The 17,286-nt window shown below is 41.1% G+C and overlaps 1 protein-coding gene across 8 annotated transcripts in view; it reads right to left on the bottom strand.

The window, feature by feature from the left end:
• Positions 1 to 17,286, bottom strand: part of ITGB6 (integrin subunit beta 6) — a 71,014-nt gene that overhangs the window by 9,133 nt on the left and 44,595 nt on the right. For all 8 annotated transcript variants that reach the window (XM_083408129.1, XM_083408131.1, XM_083408127.1 and 5 more), the window contains 5 exons: positions 10,690 to 10,779; positions 6,564 to 6,698; positions 4,959 to 5,379; positions 3,846 to 4,068; positions 1,280 to 1,377 (listed from right to left, as the gene is read on the bottom strand). In XM_083408129.1, the coding sequence (XP_083264255.1) occupies positions 1,280 to 1,377; positions 3,846 to 4,068; positions 4,959 to 5,379; positions 6,564 to 6,698; positions 10,690 to 10,779 (967 nt within the window). The remainder of the gene's footprint in view (positions 1 to 1,279; positions 1,378 to 3,845; positions 4,069 to 4,958; positions 5,380 to 6,563; positions 6,699 to 10,689; positions 10,780 to 17,286) is intronic.

Genomic DNA, 17,286 nt, shown 5'->3' with positions numbered 1-17,286 from the left:
CTGTCCGGGCTCCATGCAATCGGAGAGGGCGCTTCGGAGCCAGACAGTCGATAGCCCTGGTTAACTCCACATTCCAGCGGGCCACCAGGGAATCAGCTGAAAGGCCATCAACATGGGTTAGAGCATCCCCTACCACTCTCTGGAAACCATTTGGATCCATTAAGTGGCGGGGGCGGACCATCCGAATTGGTCCCACCTCCCTGCAGAGGGGACGGGTCGCAGAGAAGTCCAGTTGCACCAGGAAGTGATCTGACCATGGCACTTCTTTTGTTTCACTTTTACTTAGTGTCAGATCACCCACGTCACTAGAGGTGAACACCAGGTCTAAGGCATGTCCATGACTATGAGTTGGGCCAAACTTATTCAGGGACAGCCCCATGGAGGCCATGCTTTCCACGAAGTCCCGAGCAGCCCCTTGTAAGGTCGTGTCGGCATGGATGTTAAAATCCCCTAGGACAACCAAACTAGGTGTCTCCAGGAGAAAATCCGCCACGACCTGAAGCAGCTCGGACAGGGAATCCTTGGTGCAGCGGGGAGGTCGGTACACCAAAAGGAATCCTGTACTGCCCCTATTGCCCAACTTCCAGAACATGCACTCAGAGAGCTGGATCTTCCCAGTAGGACGCCTGGTGCAAGCTAGTGACTTCCTAAAAATCACTGCAACCCCCCCTCCCCGCCCACATGACCTGGGTTGCTGTGCGTAAGAGAAACCTGGTGGGCAAGCAGCGGCAAGGACAGGCCCATCTGCTTCCTCCAACCAGGTCTCTGTCACACATGCCAGGTCAAATCCTCCATCCACAATCAAGTCGTGGATGGCAGTGGTTTTATTCATCATTGACCTGGCATTGCACAGCAACACTTTCAGGTCATGCTAAGATTTCTGACATGAATTCTTAGAGCAAGATACAATAGAATAAAATAACCAAATACACATTAACAGTTAAAAACATACAGTCCAATCTATACTTTATATTGAATAAGCTACCCCCACTTCCTGAAGGAAGACCTTAGATCAGGGATGAGCAACCTGAGGCCCTCCAGAAGTTGTTGGACTATAACTCCCATCACTCCTGCCCACTGGCCATGCTGGCTAAGGCTGATGGAAGCTGAAGTCCCACAACATGTGGAGGGTCACAGAGATTCTTCACTTCTACAATAAAATAACAGAATGACTTGAAAAATACAAGCAGCAGCATGTAATAAATACTACTGGGGATAAATAAGCCTACAACCAACGGTGCCTAAGCAATACATTTAAATAAATAAATGTACTACATACCTTCTCCACTACTGACAGTCGCATCAACCAATTTACATTTCTCAGCGCACTCTTCCTGAGACTGATCATTAGAAGCTAAATAGCATTCTACGCAGCTCCTGAGAAAAAATGATTCAACAGCTCATCAATCTCTGTCATTTACAAGGCACCAGGAACAAAAGGGAATACATATGTAGTGTTCATTTTCAAAAGTAACTTACAAAAGATCTACATGGGTCAATAAGTAGTACTTAGCAGTGTTATGTGTATTGCATTTAAAAACTCTGAAGAAATATCCTGCAGTTAAGTCTTTTCCTGCACTTCCCCCTTCCTTATTTAAGCTCTCATTGGATATAAAACACAAGAGGGCAACATTATCCATGTGCAGCAGCTTTCAAACTGTGTGTTGTGACATATTAGTGTGTTGGCTGCAGTGTGTAGATGTGTCACGCAAGCACTCCCCACACTCCTCCCAGGGCTGGAAAAGGGTTAGCTTAACATGAAGGGTCTGGAAAGCTCTGATGTACAACATCAATGAAAACCTTGAGTAAACCTGAGGCTTGATTAGCATTATGTGCTCTCTACAGAGCTTTCCTTAGGCTTAGTCCAGAGGCTGCAGCTGAATGTGGTGGCAAGATTGCTAACTGGAGTGATTGATTGCCAGCATATAACAGTTGTGTTACAGGATCTGCACTGGCCACTATGAGGCCAGTTGTAGCTATTGGTCTATAAAGCCCAAGGGCATACCCAGACTGTCACCTGCCAAGGGCACAGACTTGGGGGTTGCAAAAATCATGCCTCTCCACTCCAACCTGGAGTGACTAGGAGCCCACCTGCCCATCCACATGCTTCCTCGCTGCTGCTCTTCTGCTGCTCTGGGCGGAAGGGTGAGGCATGTAGTCTCTTCTGGGCACCTCCACAGCAGGACTCCAAGGGTGCAAGTGGTGGGAAGGGCATCAATACAGCTCCTTGCCAAGGGTGCAAGGGGGCCTAGGTATGCATCTGATAAAGCCCTTAACAACTTGAGACCATGGCACCCAAGAAATAAATAGTTACTAAAAAATGCCTTGGTTTTCATTATGGTTTTTTTGGGTTTTTTTGCTTGTTTATGCAGACTATTGTTGTAGAACAGAAATTTGCTCTAGAATGGGATATATAATTTCGACTTGACATATAGATAAAGGCTGCAGGTGCAATGTATAATTTTAACTACTTAAACCTCATTAAAATCCAAGGGACTAAAGTGTGCCTGACTTTGGGTCGGGTATGGCCTATGACTTTAGCCTTTAGTCATAATCAAAACTGGGTTCCTAATAGACCCCAAGTGTAGCATCATGATAAAAGGGAAGAAAGAAAAAGAAACCCTGTTTCTTCTCTTAATGGAAGTCGCTAGCATATTAGTCACATATCTTAAAAGGTACAAATGAAAATATTAGTTAAAATTAAATGTGTTTGTTGATTTAACTGATGGCTAGAAATGGCATAATTAAATTCATTGAAGAATTATGCACAAAGAAAAAACATATCTGAATTGATCTAACACCCACACAAGTTAGTGGAAAGGTTGTTCATTATTCATCTGCAATTGAAGCCAGGTCTGAGCTTCCTAGTTAAAGAACGTAATAAATGACATTCATGAAAGAAATTTACATGTATTTTCATACAACCTACCAGAAAAATGACTAATCTAACGATAACTTGAACTAGAGTTCAAGGAGTGCAACTTGATCCTATGAGTAATTCTGCCAGCAAATACGTGTTTCACACAGGTCACAATGACCACTCTGCTTGCAAAAGCCATTATATGGGGCATTGCCTTGATGTTGCAATCCAAACCATGGCACAGCAACAGTAGTGACTAATTTTTATTTTAATTGTTGCTTCCCCCACTGTGGTGTTTGCCACCCTGGGCTCCTTTGGGAGGACTGGTGGGATAGAAATTGAATAAAAGGAGAGTAAAAAGAGAGAAGTGCTGGTACTCTACCAGTGAATACCAGCATAAAAAGCAGCAGCAGCAGCAGCAGCAACAACAACAACAATAACAGGACATTGAAAGTAAGAAAAATATATTAGGAAATAAAAGGTAACAGGTAAAGGTAAAGGACCCCAAACAGTTAAGTCCAGTCAAAGGCAACTATGGGGTGCGGCTCTCATCTCGCTTCAGGCCGAGGGAGCCGTCGTTTGTCCACAGACAGGTTTCCGGGTCATGTGGCCAGCATAACTAAACCACTTCTGGCGTGACGGAACACTGTGACAGAAGCCAGAGTGCAGGGAAATGCTGTTTACCTTCATGCCACAGTGGTGCCTATTTATCTACTTTCACAGGCGTGCTTTCGAACTGCTAGGTTGGCAGAAGCTGGGACAAAGCAGCAGGAGTTCACCCCATCGTGCTGATTCGAACTGCCAACCCTCCGATCAGCAAGCCCAAGAGACTTAGTGATTTAGACCACAGCGCCACCCGCTCCTTTTATATCAGGAAATACAGGAAATACACCAGACACAAACTCAGCACCCTTGAAATATTGCTATACTTTTGGACATGCGACAGAAAGAGACATTTCCAGACATTTAAAGGCGTATAATTTACCGTTTAGAAGTGCAAGGGTCGGCATAGGGTGAGTATTTTTCACACGTGCTTCCTGAAACCCCGGGATTTGTGCACACACATTTTCCACACATGCATTCACCTCTCCCACTGCAGATTGTGCCGTCAGCAGAAGCACAGCTATTGGTGTCAGTGGTGCAGTTACAGTATTCACCCGTCCAGCCACTGTGGCATCTACACTGACCACAGTCACAGTAGCCGTTGCCTAAGGAAAGTCATGGAGGTTAGTTCTTGTTTTGATTTCTGTTCTCCCCCAAGCCAAGGTCTCAAAGCCCAGAATAATTCGATCAATCATTATGCCCCTCAAATATCTCTGTCATTTGCAACCTTTCCCTCTTAATCCCCACAAAGCTGCCTCAAATGTTGACCGTGGAGTTTGGGGATGATAAATCCAAGAATTAATATAATTTGAAGAAATTCAGATAGCTGCTATAGTATTGTAGCACTTTCATTGGGACCAGCTAAAATGGCAAAGTACTGAGCTAGATTTTTAGGTGCGAAGGGTTGATGTTTCACAGACAAACTCCCTGACAATGCCAATCCTAAGTGTGTTTATTCAGAAGTATGTCACATGGGGCTTACATCTTAGTAAATGTGTTTAGGTCATAGGGTTGCGATATTCTGAAGAGCAAAAAAGAGGGTGCTATGATGACTCTCATTTTAAATCCCCCTACTATAGGGAGGCTATAGCAGCTGGAATATATTGCTGGGGTGGGGGGCAGGAGAAGAGAAGAGGAAAGCAAGTCTTCAACCAGCAGTTATGTCTATGACTCAACCAGAAAGTATAGTCAGAGACATTTTGGCAATTTTTTTTAAAAAACTACCTGGACAGAAATGTTACCCCTGAAAAAGAGGATGTGTCCTCGAAAAAGAGGACACATGGCAACCCTAGTTTAGGACTGCAACAGTAGTCTGCAAGAGCTCCTTGAACCACCATGTTAAGAACAATCAATGTGAATTTTTAAATGGATACTGTTTTAAACTTGAATACTGCTTATACTGGAATACTGTTTTTGAAATAGAGCATATATTCAATTGCCAACTTCTATTCTATTATTTATAATTTTAAAAAATGGCAGTTTGCAGTGGACTTACCTGCACATAGCAGTCCTCTAAATCTCCCACAAGAGAAATTGTCACATTCACAAAATGATCCATAAATATGTCCATATGCCGATGGGTGGCAAATGCACTGTCCACAAAAGCAGTCACCTCTTCCACTACAAGAGGTTTCCTCTGGAGAACTTTTGCAGGAACCTGTACTCAGTGAGTCTTTTTCACCACATTCACAGTGAGGACCCATGTAGCCTGGGTTGCAGGTGCACACCCCACATTCAAAATAACCATGTCCGCCATTGCACTTGAAGCTGTTCATTTCAGCTTCTTTCTGACAATTGCAGCTGCATTCTGACTGGATCTCAATTTCCAGAACTTCATTCAAGCCCACCGGCTTTATTATGACGTTCTTTGGACTTTTCCCACAAGCAGACAGGCTTAAAGTCACATTGAAACTGACCTAGGAAAGGAGGAGGGGCATCTGTATTTAACCATTCATTGCTGCAGTGTACAAAAACGCAAAAGAACAAATATTAAAAATATAAGCTAACAAAATCAGCAAACTCTAAGTATTCAAGAGAGTAGTTCCATTAGTGCAAGGATTTCTGTTCATGTAACAGAACTTCCCTTCCCTCTCCTTTCCCTATGTGTTCCCATGCCCTACCTAAATCTGCTTTGGAGGGTTTTCGGGAATTCCAGAACGGATTTAGGGGATGGGGCGGTAAGTGGAGAGAGGAGAAGTTGTATTGTGCAGTCAAACATCTTTGAACTAACAGAACTATTTTATTGGATAGTTATTTTATTAGAGCATGAGCTTACACAGATTAGAATCCATTTCCCCCCCAAATGCAGCTGATGGGAAGCAGAAAGAGAATGAAATCCCTGACTAAAGATGTTTTACCATGTGATGCTGTCTTTGGCTTGGCGAAAATTCATTGTTTTATTGCATTGTAATGTAGTTTCTTTGGTTTTATTGTTTGTTATTATATACATGTTGTATTTGTTATTTTGTAAACTGCTTAGAGACTGGCTTAAGTATTAAGCAGTATATAAATTTAAATAATAACAACAACAGTACAAACTTTGGCATGTCTACTTCGAAGTAAGCCCCATACAACACAATCATAAGTACATTTTTTGCAAGGAATAAGCAATTGCTTGGGGACTTACATCTGAGCAAACATGCATAAACATTGCGCTGCACACAATGGAAAACACAAGAAGGAAGCATTCACTTTTATGCAATTTTAAAATCAATTTAACATAATATCCAGTAGGAGAACTCTTTTTTCTTTTTCTTTTTTAAAAAGAAGAAAGCTATAACTGGAGGCAAAGAAAAGAAAATTCTGTTACAGCATTAAGTCAATTCCAGCTCAGTCCAATGTCGGAATTCTCTGACCCTGAGCTCCGAGGACTGTGCAAAACATTCTGCATGCAGGACTTCACAGGGAACTCTGTGAATTGCAGCTCTGTGAGGGGAATAGGGGCTTCATAACAACTCTCAGCTGATATGAGTTGTAGCCCACAACATCTGGAAGGCACCAGGTTGGGGAAGGCTGCTACACACCTTGACTATTCCTTAGAATCAGGTTATAATCAGATTTACAATGAGAAACATGATTTATGAAATCAGAACCTACTTACCACCTCTCCCACTTGAATGTGAGAGCATTTCCTTTGGTGTGGAAAAGCAGTGTTGTTGTTACAAATAGCAGTGAAAGCAAGGTTTACCCCGTCTGTGTCTCCCAACACCTCCAGCTCGATTTCTGACCGGAGTGCCTTAAAGGACATAATGATTGGAACAATGTAATTTCATTTGGGAAACTAACATCTTGGGAGGCGCTTTTCCAAGTTGCCCTGCCAAGTGAAGTTCAGCAGGTGGTTGTGGAAGAGAGGGTCTTCTCAGTATGTGGAATGCCTTCCACAGAGAGGGTCTCACATGGAACTTCATTTGACATCATTTCAGTACCCACTGAATATCTTTTTTTTTTATTTTCCCAGGACTTTTAAAACTCATTTAAGTTTTTTGCAAACAGGATTTGAACTATGAGCAACAGAAGGTATTGAAGATTATAGTAGTTTTATTAAGGTTTAAGAGATAGAAGACAGTGTGCAGCAGAGGGAGAGAAACAGAAACACAATGAAAAAAGGGGTGGGAAGTAAAAAAAAAGTTTTTGTTATGTATTGAAATTTATGTGTGAAATTTTGGGAAATTTAATTTTAAAAACTTCAGAAATGAATTAAAACCCATTTAAGTTTTAAGATGGTTTTAATCTCTCTCACTCACGTTTTTATGCTGTATTATGTTTTTAATTATTTATGTACCATTTTTTCCCTATAGACTGCCTTTTGTCCCAAAGGATCTCAGGGCAGTGCACAACACGTCTAAAAAACATCAAAATTCAAAATGCCAATAAAAACAACTTTGCCACTAAGATATTTCAGCTGCAATTTAAAATAAACTCAAGCAGCCTGCAGTGCTCACCCAAATGCCTGTAAAAAGAGATGTTTTAAGTTGCCTTGTAAAAATCATTAGTGAATGGGGTAGGCATGAAGTTTTGTTTTTCTTAATGGGGTTCAAATTTGGGCCTGTACCAAATTGGGCAGCCCCAATTTGAGGCTGGGCTATTTTCAGAAGTACAAAATCAAAGTCTGAACCAAATTTTCTGATTGGTACCCTCGTCCCCTTACAGACATTTGCAGGAAAATGGGTAGGTTGCGGGTGATGAATCCCTTGTCTATTGCTTCTGTTTGAATGAATGACTGAAAAGAGCTTTGGATTAGGTAGGAGGATATCTATTAATTTAGTCTGAAAGAGTAACTGATTGTGAAAATAGCTTGAGGTGTGCAATGGCATCTTCCGCTTGAGAAATGCTCTGGAGGGTAGGACTCAAACCAATGGCTTCAAGTTACAAGAAAGGAGATTCTGACTAAATGTTAGGATAAACGTTCTGACAATAAGAGTTGTTCGACAGTAGAACAGTCTCTCTGGGAGGTTGTGGACTCTCTTCCTTGGAGGTTTTTAAGCAGAGGTTGAATGACCATCTGTCATGGGTGCTTTAGCAGAGTGAGATTCCTGCATTGCAGGGGGCTGGAGTAGATGACCCTTAGGGTCCCTTCCAACTCAGCAAACCTCTTATTCTCTGAAATAAAGATTGATAATACAATTTTTTCAGTGTCTGAAATCTGGGTGATTCTAATCGCAGGCTGATCTGTTATGCCTTTACCTTCATAAAGAATTTTCTTCTAGCCCTGGTCACATTGCAAACATTCAGAGTGGGCAAAGTTAACTTCCAAATGTAATTTATTTGCTGTTACAGTGAGAAAAGACAATGGATGAACACTAGGTTGAATTTAAATGAATTATGCCTGAATGATCTTAGTGACCCTCAGGTGAAAGCCTTGAAGGTTTCTAAGATACATGAGCAAGCATGCAATAGGAAAATGTTGCTCAGCGAGTCTTGCAACATTTCATTTTATAGCTGAAATATGCAAAACCTGTGTTTGCAGTTTAACTTACTTCTCTTCAGTCTTGTATATATTAACTGCTAAAGAGAGTCAACTGCTGGTAAAGAGGTTTCCGTGTGGTCTTATTTAATAACTTTGTGTTCCAGCGCCAGTCTTTACTTCACATAGACTTTGACTAAAATGTCTGCTTTGAAGACACAAAACATCACTTCAGATTTATTTATTTTTTGCAGTTTTTAACCTCTCAAGGCACGTACTGACATGCTCGCTGGAGGCTGTGACTTACGTTGGAAGGGAATAGGAGAACGTCTTACAACAAATATTTTGACAGCTCTCTCATATGCTCACTTCCTCTGAAGAATTTAAAAGCCAACACATCTGTGAATAATAATAACTTAGAGCTTTCCACTTTAAAATTGTGGCAGAAATCCAAGGACTCAAGAAACTTCAGCATGATTATCCTTCTGAGGGCAAATGACAATTATGATTCCTCCCCCCCCCCCCTTATGAGCACACTGAGGCGGAATGGTGAGGTTATTTTTCTTGGGACAAATACATTACTGAATTACATAGTACTGCTGGTGACATGGGGTGGCAGAATGGGGGCAGGGGAAAGAGCGCCAATATTTTTGTAGTAAGAATTACATTTGGCAGTGAAGTGAAATTAAATATATTATCCTGTTGTGATGGAAGCACAGCACAGTCAGGCAATCAAGAGCAAGCACCCCATGGGTTCACACAGTATCATCCTCCTTCCTTCTTATGGTACCATTCCCTTTTCCATTAACACTATGATTGGCATAGGAGCCAACTTCTAGGGACCGAGTTCCCTCTGGCCACCACAAATTGTGTGCATATGCCATGTCATGTGATCAGTTATGTGGGTGGGGCTTACCTGCCCCTCAACATTTAATTCAGGTTGGCATCCCTGATGTTTGGTATTACATCAGCATCAGCATTTTCACTAACCATAGTTAAACCAAACTACAGTTTGCAAACCCAATTCTAACCACGGTTGCAAATTTTCTACTTTATTTTAGTTTTATAAAAGAGATCTGGTATAGAAATCATTGTTTATATACCTTTGTGAAAAGAATCCTATGTAAGTATTTTCTCACAGCAGAGTTGGTGTGACCTGATCATTCAAAGTAGCGATTCCTAAAGTCACATTTACATACTCTAGGCTTCTAAAAATTGTCACACTCTTCTGTCAGGGATGGAGAAAAGATAAAAATACTTGTTTCTTATTTTAATGGCTTAGTTAGATGTATATGAGTTTAGTACTTGGTAGGAATTGAGTTTTAAGGCTGTATTTTAGGGAAAGGGATAAAGCTCATAATTTGTATTAGATCCCATTCCTGGCATGTGCAGGTAGGGTAGGGCTAGGAGAGACTCTTGCCTGAACCCTTCAAGAGCCACTGACAGTAAGTGTCAACAATACTGAGCTAGATGAAACAATGGTTTGACTTGGTATAAGGTGGATTCCTACATTCCTGTCACGCATATCGGTTGCCATGCACACCTCTACTTGTTTTGTTATACATCTGTACATAATGGGTATTATGAAAACACCACAAGTACTTTCTGCTCCAAAGGAAAGTGATCTCATAAGTTGCCTGGAACTTTCCATTTCCTAGGAAAGTATGGAATATGAAATGAAATAAGATTATTCAAAGTTGCAAGCAGCCGAATAAAGAATAGTAAGCGAAAGCACATGCTTATAGATGGAGCTATGAACTCTGCTTATAATCTAAGCAAATGACTCTGACTGTTTGCAATATATATTTTTCCAGTTTTATCTTTCTCACTGGCTAAATGTGGACAGAAACACAGGGAAAGCTACACCATTAAAACACACACCCTAAAAAAACTATTACTGTGTTTTAATTACTTTATTGTACACTGCTTTGAGAGCATTGGGGGCATCAGTCAAATAGGAGCTTATATATTTGACAAATATTGTCAAAACCATAATTTACTGACTGCATTCTACTTAAGAAGTCTTGGGTGGCAGTAAGGGGCATAATAATCACATAGCTAAAGCAAGGCAAACTGTTCATCAATAATATAATTCTTGAATTTTTCTATTACATCTTTTTTTGATTCTGGAACTTTTCTCTGTGTGGTTTCTTTGTTTGACATCTGTGCATAACAAATGTTTCACACACCAAAAAAAGAGTGTGACCAAATTTTTATTTGCACTAAATCACTAAGTTTCCACCGGCATTCAGAACTACTACTACTACTACTACTACTACTACCATTATTATTATTCCTGATATGCATTCATATATATTCATACCTTATATGCATCAATGATCAACTGGAGAACATTTCCAGAATCCATCTGGAGTTTTCCAACAGTAGCTCCAGGAATAAGATTAGCATAGTTCTGCAAAACACAATTATGACCACAAAAATTATAATAAGGTAATCTATAACTGGTGAAAACAAACATGTTTCTTGAATGCTTTTCATGAAACCTCTTTTGACTTCCCCTTTCCTCCCTCCAGCTTCCTGTAAAACCCCAGAATCTGCTCCAAACTTTCAGGAACAGATTGGTGTGAGTGTGCAGAAAACTGGATGGGGAGGAGAGGAAGCTGTGTTCTGTGAGCATAAATGGGACATTGTCTTATATGTTTCAATAGGATTATCAATTTACAGGTTAAAGCAAAAGGCAAGTATAATGTATCCATGGGTTACCACCCTGCAGTATTTTCTCTCCACCCCACCGCCACCATCCTTCTCTCCTTAGTTGGGTGCTGATGCTGGAGAAAGTGCTTGGCGTTGCAAGGAAGTGAGACAAAATAAGGAGAAGAGCTTTTCCTTTTTAAAGTCCAGAGTGTATGTTGGCCATTATAGGATTTACTGTATATCTGCACATTACAGATACAGTGGTGCCTTGGGTTAAGTACTTAATTCGTTCCAGAGGTTCGTTCTTAACCTGAAACTGTTCTTAACCTGAAGTACCACTTTAGCTAATGGGGCCTCCCACTGCTCCACGCCAGCGGAGCTTGATTTCTGTTCTCATCCTGAAGCAAAGTTCTTAACCAGAGGTACTATTTCTGGGTTAGCGGAGTCTGTAACCTGAAGCATATGTAACCTGAAGTGTATGTAACCTGAGGTACCACTGGACAGGAAATGCAGAAAGCATCTGTGTAGTGTCTGCCCTAAATGTATCTATAAACTCTGACCATTTGATTTCTTCATACTTCTCTTGTGCTCTGTACTGCTGACAGCATTATGATCTTGCTGACGTACCATAACATTTTAGCAATGCAATGGAAATATCTCATGCCTTACGTTTACAGTGAAAAGTCAGCAGGATTAACTATATTTCACATTCTAGCAGGCAGTTGCACATGACAAATACTTGTGCCCAAGTACTCTGGAAGATGATTCTTAGAGTATATTGGCATTGCATTTCAGAAAAAAAAGACAGTTCATATATTGTAAGTGAGAAATTGTGAAGTCAGACTCTGAAATAGTGCAGTCTTTTCCTGGCACATTGCCAAACTACAGCATGACATAACTCATTAGGGATCACTTTATTTCCATCAGTGCAATCTCACTGAATAGAAATCCATTACTGGAAGAAATAATATTGGAATATAGTCAAAGCTATTTAAGAAAATGGGACAAGTGGGAAAAGAATCATTTTGTAATAGGCCTGTTTTTAATATTTTGTGTTGCTACATCCTGGTTCACCCATAACACAAAAACATGATTGGTTTAGCCAAAGTGTGGCTTGTTTGGATGTCCAAACTGAACCCAGCTGATTAAATGTGGTTTGCTTTATGGCAACTAATCACTATATGAATCATGTCTTTTAAAGACAATCTTTTGCTATTGTATCCAAACTCTATAAACTTGTTTAACCACGGTTTGGCCACCCGACCTTGGCCACTTGCCAAACTACAGAGGCATAAATAAAGCAGCAGCACTAAGAGCACAAACCAAGCTTTGGAGATACAAATACAGTTGTACCTCGGAAGTCGAACGCCTTGCAAGTCGAACATTTTGGCTCCTGAATGTCGCAAACCCAGAAGTGAATGTTCCGGTTTGTGAACATTCTTTGGAACCCGAACGTCCAACACAGCTTCCATGGCTTCCAATTGGATGCAGGTGCTTCCTGCAGCCAATTGGAAGCCTAGCCTTGGTTTCCAAATGTTTTGGAAGTCGAACGGACTTCCAGAATGGATTCCGTTCAACTTCCGATATATGACTGTAATGGCTTATTTGCTTTTCTGTGAGACCACCTGTGATTAATAGAACAAACCACATTTTGAAGAAACCATGGCTTAGCCTTATGTTCAAACACAGCTATTATGTGTGACTCTAGTGTCCAGGATCCAAAGAAATGAACAACTAATTTCACCTGCCTAGGAGATGGTAATTTTTTTTCTTTGAACAGGGGCCCCACTAGTTGCATCTGGAAATTCACTTTTGAAATTGAGGGGAACTTCAAAAGCAGAGCACGATATATTAGACAGACCCAGGGTTTAAGGAGTAAAACACAAAGTGTCTTTTGGAGCATGCATCCCCTTGGACATATCTAAAACTGCAATCTCAGCTCTAAATGAAATTATTTCTGAATAAGCATACATAGGATCAGGCTGTATCTCTTTACATCTTGGCCAATATAGGTATATGTCACTCCAGATAATTACCAGTCTCAGAATATACCGCTGGTATTTGTTATTTCTCTTTAAAACAGAGTACACATTGTTGCTGAATGACATTTTCAACTAAAACACAACAAAGAACATAATGTCTAAAAGCAACTAAGTAACAGTAAGAGGATACAGTACAACTTGAATAACCAACCTACATAGAGCAGAAAGAAAGCGGGGGGGGGGGGGGGAGGAATCATGCCACTCACACAACTGAAGCAATGAGCAGGTAAATAATTAGAGTGTGAGCAAGCACAGTGAATTCAGGAAGCTGTAATTACCAGTAGATTTTTAAACTAGCACACCCCAATACACAACTGGAGAACAGTGAAACAGGATAACTGAATCTAAGTGTATAAATAAATAGAGCTGATTTGAACAAGTTTGTAACATGCCTGGAATGCAATGCTTTTGATTTAAATGACAGAACAGAACTTCCAGGATGAATTAATGATAGATTCAAGCTCTGTTATGTTGGATAAGTGGAAGTTGTAATAATTATATGTAGACTACTGCAATGTGGGTTAGATGGGACTGCTTTTGAGGGTGGTCCAGAAACTTCATTTCATTCAGAACATAGCTACGAGATTACTAATTGGGCTTGGGGAGGGAAGGGGGATATGAGCATATTAATCGCTGTTTGCCAGCTCACTGGCTCACTGTGTTTCCAAATCAATTCAGGCTCAGGGTTTTGACCTTTAAGGCTACAGTGGTACCTTTGGATACGAATGGGATTCGTTCCGGAGCCCTGTTCGCATCCAGAAGCAAACGTAACTAGCGATGGCATGTCTGCGCATATGCGTGTCACTTTTCGCTGCTTCTGCGCATGCGTGTGACGTCATTTTGAGCGTCTGCTCATGCACAAGCGGCGAAACCTGGAAGTAACGCACTCCATTACTTCCAGGTTGCCGCGGAGCGCAACCCGAATGCGCTCAACCCGAAGCGCATTCAACCCGAGGTATGACTGTATTCACGACTTGGGAACAGGGTACTTCTAGGATCACTTGTTTCCATATGCACATATCCAGACCTTAAGATCTTCTTCTGAGGCTGCTTCTTCAGGTGAGGTGCTATTGGACAAAGGATCTTTTTAGTGGTGGCTCCTTGGCTATGTAACATTCTCTCCAGAAAGGCTTGTCTGGTGCCTACCTTGATGCAATTTTGGCACTATTAAAATACTTCATTCTTTTTCTTTTTAATAACTGTCCTAGACCTTTAAATCTGTTCCTACTTTAAAATAATTTTTCCTGGGCTGTGCATTTTAAAAATGTTCTTGGTGGTTTTATGGATTTATATTTGCATTTCTGATTTGTTTTTACTATATAGCTATAAACCCCTCTGAGAACATGTTTATAGTTTTCATATACGTATTTTAAAAATACTAATTTTATAATATCTATCTACCTATCTAAATAGTATATATTTTAATGCAAACAAATGAAAAGGATTTCTGTTAACTGTAGCATAACACCACTCTCAGTCATTCCACAGAAAACATAACCCTCTATTTGTGATGCCATTTATTTCAAGCTGTTAGATCTAATCTTGGGGGCTTTTACTTGTATTCCAGTCTATTTCTACAGGAGATTTGTATGAGAAGAGGGCTGCAGCTTACACCAGCATTCTCTCTAAAGATGCCCTTCTTTATATGTATGGAAATCTTGTCTGTGTGCAATACTAATTGACTGACACTTGCTGGAAACTGAGCTTTTGGAGGTAGACATTCCTGTTTGTATTCATACATGGTGGTCCAAATCTGTTCACATAGATACAGTGAGGGCTTCCATTGTGTATCTCCACATATGGAGTGACATCTAGGGTCAAACTGCACCAGCGATTGTGTCTAACTAAATAATGAGTCCCTTGTTCAGCAAGAAATCTTAATTCTAATGATACACGAATTGCAGAGTTCAGTTTCTTACAGGGCAACCCTACTATTCATATATGGGTTGCTGGGACAAAGAATAGGCATGGGCATAGGGGCGCTAGCAGTGGGCATGGGGTGCCAGGTGAGATTTGATGGTGGAACAACCACCAAAGCTATTGCTATGTCGTTTCACTGTGGGCAGGGGAGGTTTTGGGGGCCGCTTTAATTACCCACTGGGGTAGCTCAGTCAGTAGAGTATAGGACTCTTAATCTCAGGGTCATGGGGTTGAGCCCCATACTGGGCAAAAAGATTCCTACATTGCAGGGCGTTGGCCCAGATGACTCTTGTGGTCCCTTCCAACTCTACAGTTCTATGATTCTACACCAGCCCTTGGATTGACATAAGAATCCTACCATTAATGCAGGTGTGCTGGGGAAATTACGATGCTTTGGATACGGCATCTTTATGCCTGCCCACAACACATCTCATTTTCACCCACCCCACTAGTGGAGCTTTCCTTCAGTGTGTCTGGGGGCTTCCAGCTAAGAAAGTGTTGGCTCTCCACAGTGCCCTTCTGTCTCTGTTGGTGGAGCAGCACTTAGCACTACTTCCTGAAGCCTCTCAGCTGCACAAGCTCAGGCTCAATAACCTGCAACTTTGAGGCGACTGGAGTCATTTGTCTCCTGGTTTAAAGTAACAAGTTTGTCATTATGCTTATGGTTTATTGAAACAAGCCAGGATCAGAAACCATGGTTTGATCTTGTGACTCCAGTAATCCATAGTTTAACTACAGTTTGTGATTTGGAAACAACATCTCATAGTTTGAATCAAGAAGCAGATACAGTGGTACCTCCGGTTACATACGCTTCAGGTTACATACGTTTCAGGTTACAGACTCCTCTAACCCAGAAATAGTACCTCGGGTTAAGAATTTTGCTTCAGGATGAGAACAGAAATTGTGCTCTGGCGGTGCGGCGGCAGCAGGAGGCCCGATTAGGTAAAGCCGTGCTTCAGGTTAAGAACAGTTTCAGGTTAAGTACGGACCTCCGGAACGAATTAAGTACTTAACCTGAGGTACCACTGTACTTACAATCTCCTTCTCCAGGTTGCACAGAAGCGAAGAGCATTCAAGCTCAAAGTTTCAGCAGCCTATTTCCTCTAAGGCAGGAGAGACTTGCACCCGGTTTGAGGGACAGACGTGGCCTCTGCTCTTCTTCCCTCCCCTCCTCAGTCATCAGATCATTCAGAATGCCTCTCCTCAGGTGATCTGCACGGGTTAACTGAGAAAAGGGGCTGTGTGTACACAAGTGTGTGCACACCCACTGGCACGCACACACATATTCTCCCTCTCTCACACACATCAAAATGTCATTATATAAATAATATAAATGTATCTTCTTGTGCCTCCTCCACATGAGGTCCAGAGGGTGGCAACATGAGAATGGGCCTTTTCTGTAGTGGCTCCCCATTTGTGGAATGCTCTCCCCCCAGGGAGGTTCTCCTGGTGCCTTCATTATATATTTTTAGGCACCAGGCAACAACATTCCTTTTCAACCAGGCCTTTGGCTGATTAATATTTTACAGTCTTTTAAATGTGTTTGTGGGAGGGAGGGATAAAATAAAATATGGTACATAATCTGCAACAGGAGGTATAATGTCTTTGGAACAGGGATATTAGTGCTGTGAGACAAGGGGAAGCCTTCTAAGCCACACATGACATTATTATGGAACAGAAATGTGGTCTGGACTGTGTTGTTCAGAAAGCATTCATTGCATGGGCTGAGCATTATATCCAGGGGAACACAGGACTTTCAGAACTGAAGGGAAAATATTGAGTGGATATGTTTTTAGATAAGGAGTCTCTGGCTTCCGTTCAGTCTCTGCAGTATACCTATATTTCATCCTGAAACACTAACCACCTCTCAATGACTGCAAAATTCCATTTTCCTTTGGAATGCTACATCCCTCACTATCTGAGTGGGCTACCACTCTTGTTATAAAAAGCATCATGTTTCAGAATCTCTTCATCAGTTTTATCCTTGTATCAGAGTTCTCAAGTGACTTCCTCTGTTCATTGGGAACATTATACCAAGTTTTATAATGTATGAACCCCTATTCTATTGTTATACTTTCTATGGCATTTTTGTTCCCCTCTTCTTAAAAACACTACCTCTATTTTTTGTGTCTTGTAGAGCATGCAGTTCTTCTGCTAAATAAGTCTTGGTTCCATATTTTTAGTGTCGAATTAGACTAAGTGCCTATGTGTGCTGAATCCATGCTACTATAAAAGAGATTAGGATCCTTAATTAGAGGATGTTGGAAGCTTTACAGTGCTTTTTGTACTGATGTGCCATCTTA

The sequence above is a fragment of the Podarcis tiliguerta genome, assembly GCF_965153285.1.
Source record: "Podarcis tiliguerta genome assembly, chromosome: 1".
NCBI lineage: Eukaryota > Metazoa > Chordata > Lepidosauria > Squamata > Lacertidae > Podarcis > Podarcis tiliguerta.
Note: the sequence above shows the minus strand (reverse complement) of the source record. Positions and strands in the feature narration are given on the sequence as shown.